The sequence below is a fragment of the Aulostomus chinensis genome, chromosome 4 (genome assembly GCF_037954235.1).
Source record: "Aulostomus chinensis isolate RoL2024-O1b breed Wild chromosome 4, RoL_Achi_v1.0, whole genome shotgun sequence".
NCBI lineage: Eukaryota > Metazoa > Chordata > Actinopteri > Syngnathiformes > Aulostomidae > Aulostomus > Aulostomus chinensis.
The window spans coordinates 3,763,323-3,779,711 of NC_141323.1; the positions used below are offsets into that span (position 1 = coordinate 3,763,323).

A 16,389-nucleotide genomic window follows, 5' to 3' on the forward strand; every position below is an offset into this window, starting at 1 on the left:
AGGTGCAGCAGAGTTCAGTTCCCCTTGTCCAAAAAGTACATAATCATTCATTCACATCATAGGTTTATGACACAGTATTACCACCGCCGATTATCCCACAGTAACGCCTTTTCATACTTTTGTCAGTTTTAGCTGAACCTTCTGTTTGGCCTCTCATTGACTTAATGGAAGAAAAGGACAAATGGAAGCCTTGTCTCAGTAAAAAAAAACAATTTATACATTTTATTTTAGAAAAAAACTGTTTCCTCCCTCTTCTTGTTTATTAATGAAAAATTTCAATCTTCCACTTCCACACTAATTTTTGTTAGTCTACTTTGAAAAATAAGATTCAGGAACACTGGTTTAAATCCATATACCCAACATTATGTCATCTGCTCTCTGGCGGTCTCCAAGGCGCCATCATTAGCCCCCTACTGTTTTCTACATGCTCACCTGTAGATGCGTCAGATTAGCCACAAAGTCACTCACTGTCACTGCAATGCAGATGACGCATTAACACGTGCAACTTTTTCTGCTCCCTGACTGAAGTTCTGAGATTCTTTGTCTTCTTACTCTTCCTCTCATTTTATGTTTAACAGTTCCACCATGATTTTCACGTTATTTTATTCTTTATTCTATATTCCTTTATTTCAGTTCGTCATTTTTATGTAGTGCTTTTATCAACTCTTTTCTTTTGTATTTGCATTTTCCTCTTATCTATGCAACAGTGAAACCAATGCTTTTGATATTCTTTTCTCATAGTTGATTTCAAGCTTTAACCCATCCATCCATCCACCCATTTTCTACCTCTTATCCTGTTAAGGGTCGCAGGGGGTGAAGCCTCTCCCAGCAGCCTTCAGGTGAGAGGCGGGGTTCACCCTGGACGGGTCACCAGTCCATCACAGGGCCAACACATAGAGACAGACAACCATTCACACTCACAGTCACACCTACAGTCAATTTAGAGTCTGGATTAACCTGGTCCCCTCTTGATGTCTTTGGACTGTGGAGGAAGCTGGAGTACCGGAGAGAACCCACACAGGAACAGGGAGAACATGCTTTAACCCTTTATGTATTAATATGAGTTATCAATTTCAACTTTTTATTTCTAATTTTTTTACTCTTTTTCAATAATTTCAATTTGTTTTTTTCCTACCACAAACAAAATTAAAATCAATCTGTAGCCTTCAGGGTTTTTTAAATCCAGTATGTTTGTCTGTGTTATTTGTGAGCCTGGATATGTGTTGGGTGTACATCCTGTCCACCCACAACATCTGTGTGTGTGTGTGTGTGTGTGTGTGTGTGTGTGCTTGCATGTGTGTGTGTGTGCGTGCGTGCGTGAACCCGGGTGACAGGTTAGGTGCAGTGGGATGGCCCCGGGGCCCTCAGGCTTGCTCAGCATGCAGGAGCTGAGCACAATACTCCTCAGACAATACACTACTATGCTCTGCTCTGCACCTGTGTTTTGTTTACATGCTGACAAAGATGTGCTTCCCCGTTTGTGGGCTAAAGATCAGGTTTGTTTCCATGACTGAGAGACTAAAATAGTGAAGCTGCCACTAACTCCTAACCAAGGTCCTTTGTAGTAAAGAGACAAAATAACTTTGAACACACAAACCCAGCAGTGACTGGTTTGCAAATGTGTGGCGTTCTTCACTGAGAGGAACTTGCTCATAAATGACGAATGCACATAAATACCCTTTGCTTTGATTCTTGTGTGACAGAATCCCTACATGAGCTCAACATGATTAATGTACACAACAATCACTTATCATCAGCTCTCTGGAGGGCTATGAATTACAAAGTTAACAATAATGACATTTAATCTCCTTATTACAAATGAAACAAATCAAGTCAATACGTATATGCGTCAAAACTGAGCACTTGATGGTATCATTGTTATTTGCCTTACAAGGTAAATGCATTAAATGGATCTCTGTTTTTTTTGTCAGTCATGAGTTCTGAGATCACTTTATCAGAGAAAATATACTACTGCCCCCTGGCGGATTTTGAAAGTACTTGTTTCAAGTTTGGCCACCGTAAGCTTCGTTAGCTTTCAGAATATCCTGTTTTGACAGAAAGAAAAAAAAAATCTTTAAGGTGCACAATCAGGCTGGCAAATTCTAGATTCATGCCCCACAGAGAAAAGAATTCACATTTGCTGCATTTCATTTCTTCATTTATTCAACATGTGTTTAAGAGAATGTGTTATTTGCACTTGGACATGTTGCCTGAACATTATAATTTAACAAGAGAATCTACAGTCCAGAGTTCCTTTATTTTAAAACCTGGCAGCAGCATCTGCTCAGATCAACATACCCCAGCGCACGTCCATGTTTGTCACGCATTTGTCCTTGAACAGAACTCTTAGTTTGACTGGTTGATGAAGACTCATGGATGACTATACTTGCTGATTTCAGTGCTTCGTTTATTCATCTGAAACCTCTTATACAATTCCAGTGGCATTATTTCTTGGACAGAAATTTCATTTTGTTGCCTGGAGAAAAAGAGAAGAGGAACCAGAGTGGGTTTGGATGATTAACAAGCATGCTTGTTTCATTACAAGAAATATATTCTGATTTAAAAAGAACATCCTCACCTAAGCCTTTGAGAAACCTGTTTACCCTCCGATGTTCATTCTCATGGAGGGAGTCCAGGTATTCCTGCACCCTCACTTCAAACAACCCTGAGGAGAAACAAAGATTCATGAACCTCCAGAATTTGAAGCTGAGTATCTGCTTCCTAACAGCCACTCTTCTACCTCGAACAGCCTGCCTGTGGAGCTCTCGCTCCTGGATGAACCAGCCAAACATCTGGGTCTCCATGAAGACCTCCAGGAAGCGCCTCACAGTCTTAGAGGGGATTGCTTTACGAAAACCCTCGCGATGGAAGGAGCAGGGTACGGGGGAGGAGGATGAAGAAGAGTAGTCGTCCTCCCGTTCACCCAAGAGGAAGAGTGAATAGTGGCCAACCAGTTCCACAAAGAAACGCACAAAGGCCTCGGACACAACAGTGCCGAGGTGGCCAGAATCTAGAGACAGCAAAACTTTGTTACATTTGCTCTAAGTATAAACAGTATAAACAACCATAAATTGCTTTTTCCACTGGCCAGAAAAACTGCCAACACCCACGAACATCTGGTTTTAATCTGCGGTTGGGAAAGATTTAATCTGCATCCCATCAAAGGTCAAATGTAGACATGGTTTTATTAATCAGCTCCAATCAGCATTGATGTGAACACAAAACCTGAGAGAACACAATAATGTAGGTCCTGCTTCAGGTAAGACGCTCTAGCGTCTCATTCAAGCAACACCCTTAGTTGGTGTTAAGTCTAAAAAACAGACCCAAGCAAAAGATTTTAGCTGAAAGACTGTCGCTTCCCTTTTTGTGGCTTTACACAAAGTTTTGTTTTCTGTTCAGATTTGTCTAATTGTGACACAAAGGGGTCGATCAGCTGTTTAGTGGGTTTGGGTTTAAAAACCCACATATACGCAGGAGTGTGCCGTAAAAAAGGGGTGTAGTTGGGCTTAGCTGTAAAATATTTATGCCTCACCACTGGGTGTATCTCCTCCTCTCTCATTAGCAAGCTCTCTTCTCCTCTCAAGAACGTTCTCCAGAGCTGACTGGAGCTTAGAGGGCAGGATCGAGTCCTCATCATCGAGCTACAGAGGACGAAACGGAGTTTTCAAAAATCCCATGCAGGGAAAAGAAAAGGGGTCTCTTCTTTAGGTTATGCGCACGCACACACACACACACACACACACACACACACACACACACACACACACACACACACACACTCTTCTCTGACAGTCCATACCTGTCTAAGAAATCTGCTGTTCCCCAGATCCACAACCAGCACCTATTCAAAGACAATCGGGAAATTGTGATTTTCTACATTATTGTCCTGAAATGAAGTAATTTATCGGATGCCAGTAACACTCCAACTCTGACCTCCTCCAGGGGCAGCTCGGTGAGTTGTGGCAGGGAGCTGGACAGTAGTCCCACAATAAATGGCGTTGGGGTGCAGACGATGTCAAGCATAGCTGCAGGGAGTAGAGGAATGTAGGTGTGCTGCCATACGAAAGGGTAAAGTAGCGCCACCATTGCGTGGCAGCACTGGGACAGAGTACTGCAAGGAGAAGAGCAGCAATCAGTGCCTTCTAAAAGAAATCGAATCCTACTAAATGATGACCGGTAGTTCCAAAGGGAGAGACAAATGAAAAAATGATTTTGCACATTCGCACCACATGGGGATGCTGTGGTTTAACAATCCAGGCTGTCAATATTTTCCCAAGTAAGAGTTCCCAGCGTGAAAAGCTGCAAACTCTTTCTTTCTTTCTTTCTTTCTTTCTTTCTTTCACGTCACTGGACTTTGCATTCCAGTCCTACAACTCTGACCAATCTTTGTGACTCCCATTGACTTTTCCCCGCAGGACAAACAAGCAGGCCCCGGCTCAACATCTCAGCAGGCTGCACTCCAAATATCTCTGGCATCCTCGCTGAGTAAAACTGGAGCGGCCTTAAAATTGATTTAAAAGTGTGGATCCGGACCACCCACACTTCTAATCATGAAAACATTCCACCATTAATGCATGAACGGCAGAAAGAGAGATATTCAGCACAACCTCGTGTCTCAAGAGCGATCAAAAGAGCTGTCACAACGAGTGAGGGCGAGTCTGAGGGTCTGAGGCTGCTCCGAGCGGTCCAACCTGAGTTTGTCGGCCGTGAAGATGACCCTTCGCTCCAGCAGCAGAGAGCCGAACACCCTGAGGAGCAGCCGCAGACTCAGGCAGGAGAACAGACACTCGAAGTCCACGTGTTCTAAGCGTGAGTCGGAGGGACGGCAGAGCTCCATCATCTGGGGACGGGACCACAAAAAAAAGGTTCAAATAAAACATTTGGAGAAGGTGACAGGTTGAACCAAATATTGTGAGGAATCAAACACGAAATTCAAATGTAACTGAACGTGGCCTGTACTTTAAAGAATAGGGGTTTTAAAAGTAAACGCAAAAAACTAGTAACATTCTGTAAAATATCTGATGGCAGGGGAAAGACGGTCCACCCGTCAGACCCCTCAGGAGCGAGCAAAGCCTGGGCCTCACCAGATGGTCCCTGGTGTGTGAGACCCCTCACTCATCTCTTTTTGCTCATCCCCTAATTATTATTATTCTTTATCTCCTCGTGTCCTAACATCATTTTTTGCACTCAGTCCCCGCATTGATTTTGTGTGTGTGTGTGTTGCTCATGTCCCCTCACCTGTTTTTGTTTGCTCATGTCCCCTCACCTGTTTTTTTTTGCTCGTGTCCCCTCACCTGTTTTTTTTGCTCATGTCCCTCTCCTGTTTTTTTTTGCTCATGTCCCCTCACTTGTTTTTTTGTTTTTGCTCATGTCCCCTCAATTGTTTATTTGCTCGTGTCCCCTCACTATTTTGTTTGCTCATGTCCCCTCACCTGTTTTTTTTTGCTCATGTCCCCTCACTATTTTTTTTCGCTCATGTCCCTCACTTGTTTTTTTTTTGCTCGTGTCCCCTCACTCGTATTTTTTTTTTGCTCATGTCCACTCAATTGTTTATTTGCTCGTGTCCCCTCACTAGTTTTTTTGCTCGTGTCCCCTCACCTGTTTTTTTTTGCTCGTGTCCCCTCACCTGTTTTTTTTTGCTCATGTCCCCTCACCTGTTTTTTTTGCTTGTGTCCCCTCACTTGTTTTTTTTTTGCTCATGTCCACTCAATTGTTTATTTGCTCATGTCCCCCCACTATTTTTTTTGCTCATGTCCCCTCACTTGTTTTTTTGCTCGTGTCCCCTCACTTGTTTTTTTTTTGCTCGTGTCCCCTCACTTGTTTTTTTTTGGCTCATGTCCCTCACCTGTTTTTTTTTTGCTCATGTCCCCTCACTTGTTTTTTTTTTTTTTGGTCATGTCCCCTCAGTATTTTTTTTGCTCCTGTCCCCTCACTTGTTTTTTTTTTTTGCTCATGTCCCCTCACTTGTTTATTTGCTTGTGTCCCCTCACTATTTTTTTTGCTCATGTCCCCTCACCTGTTTTTTTTGCTCATGTCCCCTCACTTGTTTTTTTTTTTTGCTCATGTCCCCTCAATTGTTTATTTGCTCGTGTCCCCTCACTATTTTGTTTGCTCATGTCCCCTCACCTGTTTTTTTTGCTCATGTCCCCCCACTATTTTTTTTGCTCATGTCCCCTCACCTGTTTTTTTTTGCTTGTGTCCCCTCACTTGTTTTTTTTTGCTCATGTCCCCTCACTTGTTTGTTTGTTTTTTTGCTCATGTCCACTCAATTGTTTATTTGCTCGTGTCCCCTCACTATTTTGTTTGCTCATGTCCCCTCACCTGTTTTTTTTGCTCATGTCCCCCCACTATTTTTTTTGCTCATGTCCCCTCACCTGTTTTTTTTGCTCGTGTCCCCTCACTTGTTTTTTTTTGCTCGTGTCCCCTCACTTGTTTTTTTTTGGCTCATGTCCCTCACCTGTTTTTTTTTGCTCATGTCCCCTCACTTGTTTTTTTTTTTGCTCATGTCCCCTCAGTATTTTTTTTGCTCATGTCCCCTCACTTGTTTTTTTTTTTTTGCTCATGTCCCCTCAATTGTTTTTTTTGCTCATGTCCCCTCACTTATTTTTTTTTGCTTGTGTCCCCTCACTTGTTTTTTTTTTTGCTCATGTCACCTCAATTGTTTATTTGCTCATGTCCCCCCACTATTTTTTTTTGCTCATGTCCCCCCACTATTTTTTTTTGCTCATGTCCCCTCACTTATTTTTTTTTGCTTGTGTCCCCTCACTTGTTTTTTTTTTTGCTCATGTCACCTCAATTGTTTATTTGCTCATGTCCCCCCACTATTTTTTTTTGCTCATGTCCCCTCACTTGTTTTTTTTTTTGCTCATGTCCCCTCACTTGTTTTTTTTTCTGCTCTTGTCCCTCCAGGGCCTTCATACCTCTGTTCCTGAGCCGGGGAGGAAGGTTTTGATGGTGATGGTTCTGCCCGGAGCTGGAAACTGGGCCTCCATGATGGCTCTCATAAACGGCTGCACTAGAGCTGGAGACAGAGCCCTCCGCCTCTCCACCTCATCCAGCACCTACAAACACACACACACACACACACACACACACACACACACACACACACACACACACACACACACACACGTAGTTTCCTTGAGTCACTTCCTTTCCTTGAGACTCAACCCTAACCTTGTATGTTTCGTAATTGGTTTCAACATTTGAATATCACTTTGAGCATGTCTGGGGTTCATCCCTGAGTATATCACTGAATTACTGATCCATCACAGACCAGAATGCAGCCTGAAATGGCAAAAAATGTTTGCTAAATTATTCCCAGGTCATGGCTACAAAGCAGAGTTTGAGCTGTTGGAGTCAGCATCTCTGGAACAACCTGCCAGAGGACATATTCCCTTTCAAAACATAAATTTTCTCCTGAATATTTCTTACTTATTACAATGTTTTCCTGTTTGCTTAACAACTTCTACAATGAAGGGAGATCGGTGAGAAGGATTTACCTTGGAGAACAGGTTGAAACAGCCAAGGTGACTAACGATACAATAGACTTCTGGCAGACGTTTGCCTTTTCCACTCGGCTGAAAAGAAAAGACCAGAAAGAGAAAGAGAAAGAGAGTTTAACAGCGTCTGGATGGTAAAAGATGATAGAGTTTTCCTTAATTCATAGAGGACGGAGCAATCTTTTAGTGGACATAAGAAAAACTTCATTTTAATAAATATTTTCTTTTCTTGTTCGTATGAAATATAAAACACACTTGCACAAATACATGGAAATATGATTCCTGCAAACACACACACAGTGCACACATTCCCAGCCTCACACACTTCCCCTCAGACTCTGAGATGGACTGCTTTTCCCACAGGCACTCCGACTATTTTGGCACAGTTATTTACTCAGCCGTCATTGTGGTATTTAGCCACTTCCTGTCCAGTGGCAGCACACTTATTTATTCTTCCAGTTTCTATTTACCAGTAAACGCCGGCAGTATCCAAACCTTCTGCTCCCGTCTTCTCCGGTCAAAACAAAAGAGAACATCTCACTGGGGAGGATGAGACAGGACACATCTTCTGATTTAATTTGAAAAGTTCAAACTTATAATTACCCTCACTTGTATGTGACGTGCCCTCACCTTGGGTAGTATTCCACCGGCTCCCAGTCTTTAGCATCAGGGAAACAGAACTGAGGAATAATCCTCAGCTGATCCTCCGTCTCCCTCATGAACTTGAAGCTTCGTTCCAGCTGCAGCACAATAAAAATCGCGAGTGCTATTTTCCAGCGTTGCATCAACTCTGATTTGTTGTCTCATGCGGTCCAGATGATGCTCTTTTTTTCTTTTCTGAATTTGTCACTGTATTTGCTGCCTGCCTGTAGCTCCGACCCAGATAGCAGTCAGTTCTGGGCCAAATCTGGCTGTCCTCCGCCGGAAGGTGAGCCAGATTTGGTCCAGATGTGAAAGTATTGTTCCAATAATTTGGTAATACAGCTATCACTGGGCCAAAAACAAATACGGTTCCAAATTAAAGCCCATTTAAGTGTGATCTAACAATCGTGCCGAATACAAGCCAGGCCTGGGCCGTGGACCCGGGTGTACACTGGGCCAGAAAAATGCAAGCATGAGGCCAAAATATTAGCCAGATTCATTTTGCGATCTCTGGAGGGGTTTTTCTGCACAGTGGAAACTTGCTGACTCTAAATGCAGTTTGAGGCTGTTGTACTTTGATACACTAATCTGTTGGCTCGTAGGAACCTGAGTAATTGTAATCGTGTCAGTTCTGTCAGACCTCTTCCTGATAAAGTGTCCTCCAGTCTCTGAGAGCTTTTTGATGACAGAGGAAACTGTCCTCATTCGATACCTCGCTAGTTATCATAACAGCCTGCAGTCTCCGAATGATGTTTTAGAAGGTGTGGTGACTCTAACTCTGACTTCATACAGGACGTGACTGCGTCCCCTTTCAAAGCTTCGCGTTCTTCCGTTGCTGCAGACAAGATGCAATTTTTTTTAAACCCGGCTGATTCCTACAGATTAGATTGATTCTAAAGTTCTGGCAGGTTGAACTGAACTGCTGACCTCTCAGTCAAAACTGGAGAGAGAGAGAGAGGGGTGCTTTGTATGCATTTGCAGACATGACAAGTGACATGCGTTGACAAAAAAAATTTGGTTCAAAGCACCTCTCTTGTTATTTCAGCTTGCTAATATGCCCATCATCCAATCCAGCAGATCAGGAGTTGGTTACATTGCTGGGGTACCACATGAGGGTTCGTGCTCTTGAGGCATTTCATCACCCAAGTCCAATCATCATAACAGGCTGATTAAAAAAAACTCTCTTACTGACCTTCGGGGGGAACTGCTGTGTGACCTCTGGCAGATAATGGCCACAAGCCTTTGACTTCTGCAGCGAAACAACCAGGAAGTACTCAAAGAGCTGACGCTGTTCCAAAGAGCTGCCTCTTGTGTAGGTACCGTTGCGCTGGACCTGAGCCTGGCTGGGCCGGCTCAGTATGGACTTGACTGACACAAGGCGCCGACGCTGAGCTGGAGGAGAGGAAAGGCTCGGCCTCATCATAGATGAAAAAAGGTGGACGCGCCTTAAGATGTCGGATATACTCTACCTTTGGCTCTGTCTTCAAATTCACTCTCTGAGTCACTGTTTTCATCTGTTACTGCAAGCAGGGGTCGAGTCAGTTTTAGAAATATTTAAAGGCAAGTGTATCAAAGTGCAGTGTAACTTCCACTCCAATAATTCCTCATCATCACCTCGCCCCGAGCTCGTCTCAGCGTAATGATAAATCCTTCTTCGTTGTTTCTTTGTGATACGAGCTTCAAATATGCTGTTGATCCTAAGTACAACCTGTCGGAAACAAGGGTGGCAATGAATTGAAGAAATGCTACTGAGGACCGACTTATCATGGGTCTCACTCATGAAAGGTTCTTACGCACAAAGTAAAAGTTCCGTGAAAGTTTTCAAAGTAAATTCGCTTTTTTTTTTAGCCCTCAGTTTATCCTTGCAGGCTTTACTTCCTGACTTTAAAACTGAACTGAGGGTTAAAACTATCCTATAGTGCGTAAAAACCTGCCTATAAAAAGGATAAGGGCACAAATATCTGATGCTTTCATTTGAAATGCGCTACAATGAAATGAGACAATCCCTCAAACGTGTTAAATTATTTTGATGCTGTCTGGGGAAAATTTAAAAAAAAAAACTTTCCCTCACACATCTACACACCGTTGGGATCCTGCGGCAGGTTCGGCTATAGGGGTCCCCGGGCAGCCAGGGGGTGTTTTCAGACTCAGTTGGAGTAGATGGAGGGCTGAGCCTTGGTGGAGAGGAAATGCTACTGCTGCCAGCGCTGTGAGTCTGTCGGTTGGTTCTCCGCAGATCCAGCAGCTTAAAGCTCTTCCCTGAGTTCTGTCTGAAGAAGCCTGGTCTTGATGCCTGGAGAGAGAAATGTCAGATTTTCTATGACTCCAATGTTTTTTTGGAATAATTTATTTATAATAATTTGCTGGAAGTGCTGGTACCTTGTTGGCATCAGCCCCAGGAGAGGAGGGCAAAGAGAGCTGGGAGCATTGACTCTCCAACTCGATGTCCTCATATGGGTTTTCTGTTGAGTCTGCAAGGAGACCAAAGATGATGAGAGTCATTTTTACCAACCTGATCTCATAGAAATACGACAACGAAAAAACAGCAAATTGTCATGGTGGAGCCATGAGGGTGGTTAAAGCTACGGGAGCGTGAAACTTTATTTTTGGAAAAGGAAGTCTTATGACCCCGGCACAGATTAGTGTTCTTAACCCTTTGATCGTAGAAACAGAGGAACATCTCATAGGTTTTGATGCTGAAAGTGAATGGAAATAATTAATCATGGATAGTTATATTGCATTACCGACCCAAAGTCTACTGGGTGGCGTGCCGCAGTCGTGTAACTGTAAAAACTGTCCTACCAGCCGTGGATGCCATTGTGCGGCGCCCCAATCGCAGTCATCGAGGAAAGGTTTGTTTAAGTATGTCAAGTTTCCTTGAGAAACATTTTTATCGGTCAAATTTGTCAATCGAACGTTTTAAATAGCTTTATCTGTGCCAAAAAGGGAATTGCTTTGTTTTATTATAAAGGACAATTGTGGCCGATCATAATTTTTGACAAGGTGTGTCACCGGCTAACGGAAGGGCGTCTGGGTTTTTCTCACCGCTGCTCGAGCAGCTACCCGGCGTTCAGAAATCCCTAGACTTCAGTAGGGGGTAGATCTCTGATTTTTGATTTCGTAGGATAAATTAAGTTGAAATCTGGTCAGGGTTAGATGCAAAAAAAAATACTTGGATATGGTTTGGGAAACATCGTGTACTGGCTTCATGTTATACACATTGCTGTCGTCTGGTGTTTGTTGGTACCAACCACCCTGCTGTTGCTGCCTTTCTCACCGTTCAACAGTTGCAGCCAGAACCTGACACGTTACATCGTTTATCCACGACGTAGAACCGATCCTAATTGATGACCTTTAGCCGTGTTTACAGGGTTTTGGTCATTTTGCGTTTTTGTTTTTTTTCAGCGAATGTTTGACATTTTCAGGTTTTCATGCAGGAATTATATATCGACTCAAACTTCATTCACAAAGAAACATAGAAGGAAAACTCATGGTCCAAATCTCGGGATGTTTATGACATTTGTATGGTTGATGGCGCTGCAGGGAGTATTTCCTTGAGCAGCAAATGAGTCCTTTTATTCTTTTTGTTTGTTTGTTTGTGTATTTTGCACAGACACAAAAGGATAGAAGTTTTGGACCCAGGATGTCTTCATAGTGATGTTCCTGAGACAGCGAGCGAGGGAAGAGTGGACTGCTTGAACTCGGGATGTCTTCAAACTCTAACGATTTCCTGTAAAGGAGAAATGTAAAAATGAGTATATCTATGTGTTTCTGATTTAGTGATTAAGCTCTGTTTATGATATGAATTATGACTACTTTTTAATACCTGTTAATGTTCTCCCGTGTTCTCTCCCCCCACGTCCCCCTGTAGACACCGTGAGGAGGTTTCGAGGAAGGCCGTGTAGAGATCGAAGGCAGCGGAGGGAGGTTCCTCTGCCCACTCCCCTGCCTCTGACTCTTGGTGTGAATGCTAGCTGGGTGCTGGAAGGTGCGTTTGGGTTTGGGGAGTGGATTGATGGGTGGAGACCCTGATTCTATGGGTAATTCGTCTTGCTGCCTCCACCCTTCCCTGGTCCCTGAGGACTTATCTGCATTACTTTGTCCTGTAGCTTCACTCTTCCTCGCCTCCACCTGCTTGTCCTTGCTCGGCGGGCTGAAGTAGTTCCCAAGCTCCGGAGGGGTTTTTCCAGGGTTCTCTCCCATAGCCTCCAGCTTTTTGAAAAGAGTGAACACAGCTCTCTTCTCCTGGCTGCTTTGCTCGGATGTTCTCTTGTCATTGCTTCTCCTCAGCGTCCCCACCTGCTCTGCCATCATGGGCAAACAAGGCCTCGAGTCCCCAAGCTTTTCTTCGTTCTCCTTCTCGTGATCTTGCTTTTCTGCATGTGTTACTCTGCTGCTTTCTTCTCTTTTACTCTCACTGCTGGTCTTCGGCTGCCTTTTTTGCTGATTCCCAGTCTCGACTGGTGAACAGGGCTTTGAATCTCCCACATCGTGAAGACTATCCTTATGCACTGCTCTGGTGCAACTCTGCCCGTCGTTACTGTTGCTTTTAGGCAGTGATTCAGTCCTTTTTATGGTGCTGCCTGAAGAACCTGACATAACAGGTGGATTTGTGGGTTCTTTTCCCTCCCACAGAGAAATCTTGTCCTTGATGTTGCCTGCATTGGATCTTGGAATCTTTTTGCCCACCAAGAAAGCGTTCTCATTACTGTGAGGGTCAAAGGACAGCCTCCTGTGAGCCATCGTGGGTGACTCTTCCCACTGGTTGCTCAGGTTGTGTAATGGAGTAAAGGGGAGTTTCAGTGTCCCCTGGAATCTCTGCTCTACTCCTTTGTTTTCCACCGAAGCAACGTGGGAACTCTCACTGGGACAATCCTCCTGTAGCCTAAGCACACAAAGAAAAAGCATGTATTGACATCAAAATGAAACAATTGAAAACTGCGCAGATATGCAAAAGAAAACTCCTGAAATCCCAGTCCAGCCGCTGTGACAACCAGTTAAAGGACACACAGTCTTTTTCTGGCCACAGTGGGAAAATTCAGAGTAGATGCCAGAGCTCAGGCCTATGACCGAGCATCTTCTTCTCATCAGCCTTGCTAAATAAACACACGTTTGGACTGGCGCCCATTTCATTAAACTGTTATGTTTTAATAAATAAACCAGAGGAAATGGGAAACCCTAATTTAAAAGACCTTTTCATGACTTTTCCTTCGTGGATGTGATGAGCAAACTGTGTATTATTCATCAGGCACAGGAGGAATTACTGAGGTTTAATGTCTGTTTCCTGAAGTGAAAACTGTTCAACGATATAACGCTACAGACCTGCTGATGGTGGAGGAGATGCAGCTCTGCTTGACTGGCATTCTCTTACTGGTCGCCATGCTCACTGAACACCTACGAGAGAAAGAAAGCAAGGGAAAATCCTCAAAATTGTTGAGAATACAGTGAGACGAGGGTAGAGCGGTTTCAGGGCACCGGGTTACCGTTGGTGGTGTGGTTTAGGTTCCCTGCAGGTAAAAGTTAATCAGGAGCTACTCAAGTTTATGTTTTACCCCTGCAAATAAAGGGTTTGATCAGTTCCCTCCATCCTTTTCCTTGTTGTTAGTCACCAGACATTCATTCCTATATCTAAACCACGGAAAACATCTTGAGTTTATTTCTAGTAATTCCCTCTGGGGCAGGTTGGTGAGAGTCAGATCTTCATGACCTCATTCAGAATTGGGAAACATTTTGAGGGAATTCTGATGAATTCGTAGAATCAATTTTTTTTTTGCCATTCGAGACTTGTGTCCAAAGCAGGGGCACCCAAACATTTTTCCTTGGAAGGCCAAAACTGAAACTTAATGGCTGGACTCAGAAAAAAGAAAGTAAACATCGTCACCATCGGTTCACGTGCAAAATCCTCCTTCGATCCCGAGCCCCTTAATTATGTATTTCAGTTTTTACATCGTTGGTTTAACGACATGTTTTTCTGACAATAAAATGCATTTTTTCTAAGGTCAGTTTTTCTAATGCTTGAAGCAGATTCAGTAAATGTCTTGTAACATAAGAAATTAGTTTATTTCAGCCATGCACAGTGTAATGTGCTTATTATTAGGGCTGTTATTTTTATTATCTAAATATATTTTTACACCCGGTGGGCCAATCATAACCTTAAGGCAGGCCACGTGCAACACTTTCGACATCCCTGGACAAGAGAAACACAGTAGTTAGGTTGCAAATATTGTCAGTTCAAGCTAGAAATATTCCATTGCAGTTGTATTTGGTTTGTGCCTTAATTAAAATGCATTTAAATATGTGTTTGGATGAACCTAAACAGGTCATAGTGTAGTTAATAGGATCCTAGCTTGCCCCAGTCCACCCCTGACATAAAATAAGTGATTGTGTGCAGTTGATGCTTGTGCCACATGAAATGAAATTGTCTCTGAGCATTCCTGAAATGAGGGAAATTTTAAAGACGTGAGATCAAAAGTGACTTTTACCATGAAGAGGGAAATCTTTTCAGTTCGTCCTTTAGTCCAAGTGGACCTTTGTGTCAAATCTGGGCATTCCCTTCAGGTGCTTGGAGGCATGAGAACAGAACATACGGCCGTACAGAGAGAAGAACCAAGCAAAGAAATAGAGGCCTTTTGAAATTGGAAAGGCCCACATCTTAAGTACAATATTTATGGCCTTGCTGAGCACACAACATGTCAGCTCCCCCGGGTCCTTCTTCACACAAACCAATATTTCACCGGTCATTAGGGAGCCCCTGTGTGATTGAATCAATCTTCCCTGCCCTTCTTTCCCTTTTGTATATTTTTCTGCTCTCCTTATTCTTCTTAGAGGAGGCCAACCGTTGACCCTCACAGCACCCATAATGCTCCTCTCCCTGACGCTCATACTTTCACGTCTCTAAGGTTCATGTTTCAAAGTTCAGTGGCCTCCAAGATAGACTTTGGTCAGTTCCCAGCGCTGAAGATGTTGTCATCATTTGTTTAGCTGATATGTGGATGCCGGTAATCGAGGGGCTACAGTTCACCGAGCCCCCTAAGCTGGGAAACTTACTGTCTGATAATGGACGCCAGTGAATGTAGACACAGTTAATCAAGTCATGTTTCTGTTGTAAATATGTCCTTCTAGCATTTGCTTCTTTTCCTTTTTCTTTTTACAGCTCTCCACCTATTCCTCTCCTGGAATCTATACACATTCTGCATTAATTGCTCAGACGACAATGACAACACAGTGACATCCATGTGACTGAAGATGTCTTCCTTTTTTTAAGTTAAAATTGCATCTTACCTCTTTCTGTCGTACATTGTCCATGAGTTCATCGGTAAAATGTGGGCTTCCTGCCACAGACGCCGCGACAGAATTATCCATCATGGTGAATTACGTCCTGGTGGGTTTTCTAGCTGCACATCTGATGTTTCAGACACGCTGGTCTCTTCTCCTTCTCTTTACTATACTCATCAACATTCATTCACTCTCTCTCCCCACCTCCCCTCATATCCAGAAACATGACTTCCTCCCTCTCTCTCTCTCTCTCTCTCTCTCTCTCGCTCATATATGGACACACTATATAAAATGAATGAATGAGCAGCTGGAGCAAACTGTCCCACTCTCACTGACACATGGTTAGAATCACTTCCTCACAGACAAAAATCGGTCATAAATAAATTTGCAAATTAACTGTATAAAACAGGCCTGTTCTAAATTAAGATCAGTCTAAGATAAGAACATTGTGATGTACTTGAGTTGTTGTTTTTTAAGAGATTAAACCAAAAAAAGACCCAAGAATTACAGAGGATTTGTTTCTGTTTATTTGACCTTTGTCATGATGTGTTTGACAGTTGCACTCTATAATTAATGGATTTTCTGTTCTTCAGAATTTATTTGTAGTAATTGTTGATAATAGTTGACCTTTTTTATCATAAATATTTAACTTGCCCTTTTCTAAACCGAATCCCTTACCCCAGTCTTCAGGTACAACCTCAGGAGACACATGATACTTGTGAATGTGAGAAATAAAACTTTGAATAATTGAATATTTGCCTAAAAGAAATAGAGATACCCTGTAATTCAAAATAAAATACAGAAATTGGGAACAATTCAACTTACTATACACCAAATGTATATAATTATTAAAGGCTTACCAGGATTTCAGTGCTGTTCAGTGCTTAATCCCCGTCACAGTGAGCAGTGTGTTTTTTGGCGGTGCATTTTTGACATTATAACTATCTGCATGCAGCCAATGACGGCTGGT

The 16,389-nt window shown here is 43.0% G+C and overlaps 1 protein-coding gene across 2 annotated transcripts; it reads right to left on the reverse strand.

The window, feature by feature from the left end:
* Positions 1-2,148: 2,148 nt before the first annotated feature.
* Positions 2,149-15,619, reverse strand: LOC147262348 (DENN domain-containing protein 2A-like). 2 transcript variants are annotated; one of them, XM_086201120.1, is made up of 20 exons: positions 15,426-15,619; positions 13,467-13,538; positions 11,971-13,029; positions 11,783-11,874; positions 10,524-10,615; positions 10,228-10,437; positions 9,759-9,852; positions 9,614-9,658; positions 9,337-9,536; positions 8,133-8,242; positions 7,973-8,042; positions 7,503-7,580; positions 6,921-7,061; positions 4,692-4,840; positions 3,934-4,111; positions 3,800-3,841; positions 3,533-3,641; positions 2,741-3,010; positions 2,579-2,665; positions 2,149-2,476 (listed from the first exon to the last, which is right to left on the reverse strand). In XM_086201120.1, exons 1-20 carry the CDS (start codon positions 15,455-15,457, stop codon positions 2,445-2,447), a joined length of 3,162 nt encoding a protein of 1,053 aa, XP_086057246.1. In that variant the 5' UTR covers positions 15,458-15,619; the 3' UTR covers positions 2,149-2,444. The 2 variants fall into 2 exon arrangements, with proteins under 2 accessions (XP_086057246.1, XP_086057245.1); XM_086201119.1 differs by having other exon boundaries at positions 9,614-9,664.
* Positions 15,620-16,389: the final 770 nt, after the last annotated feature.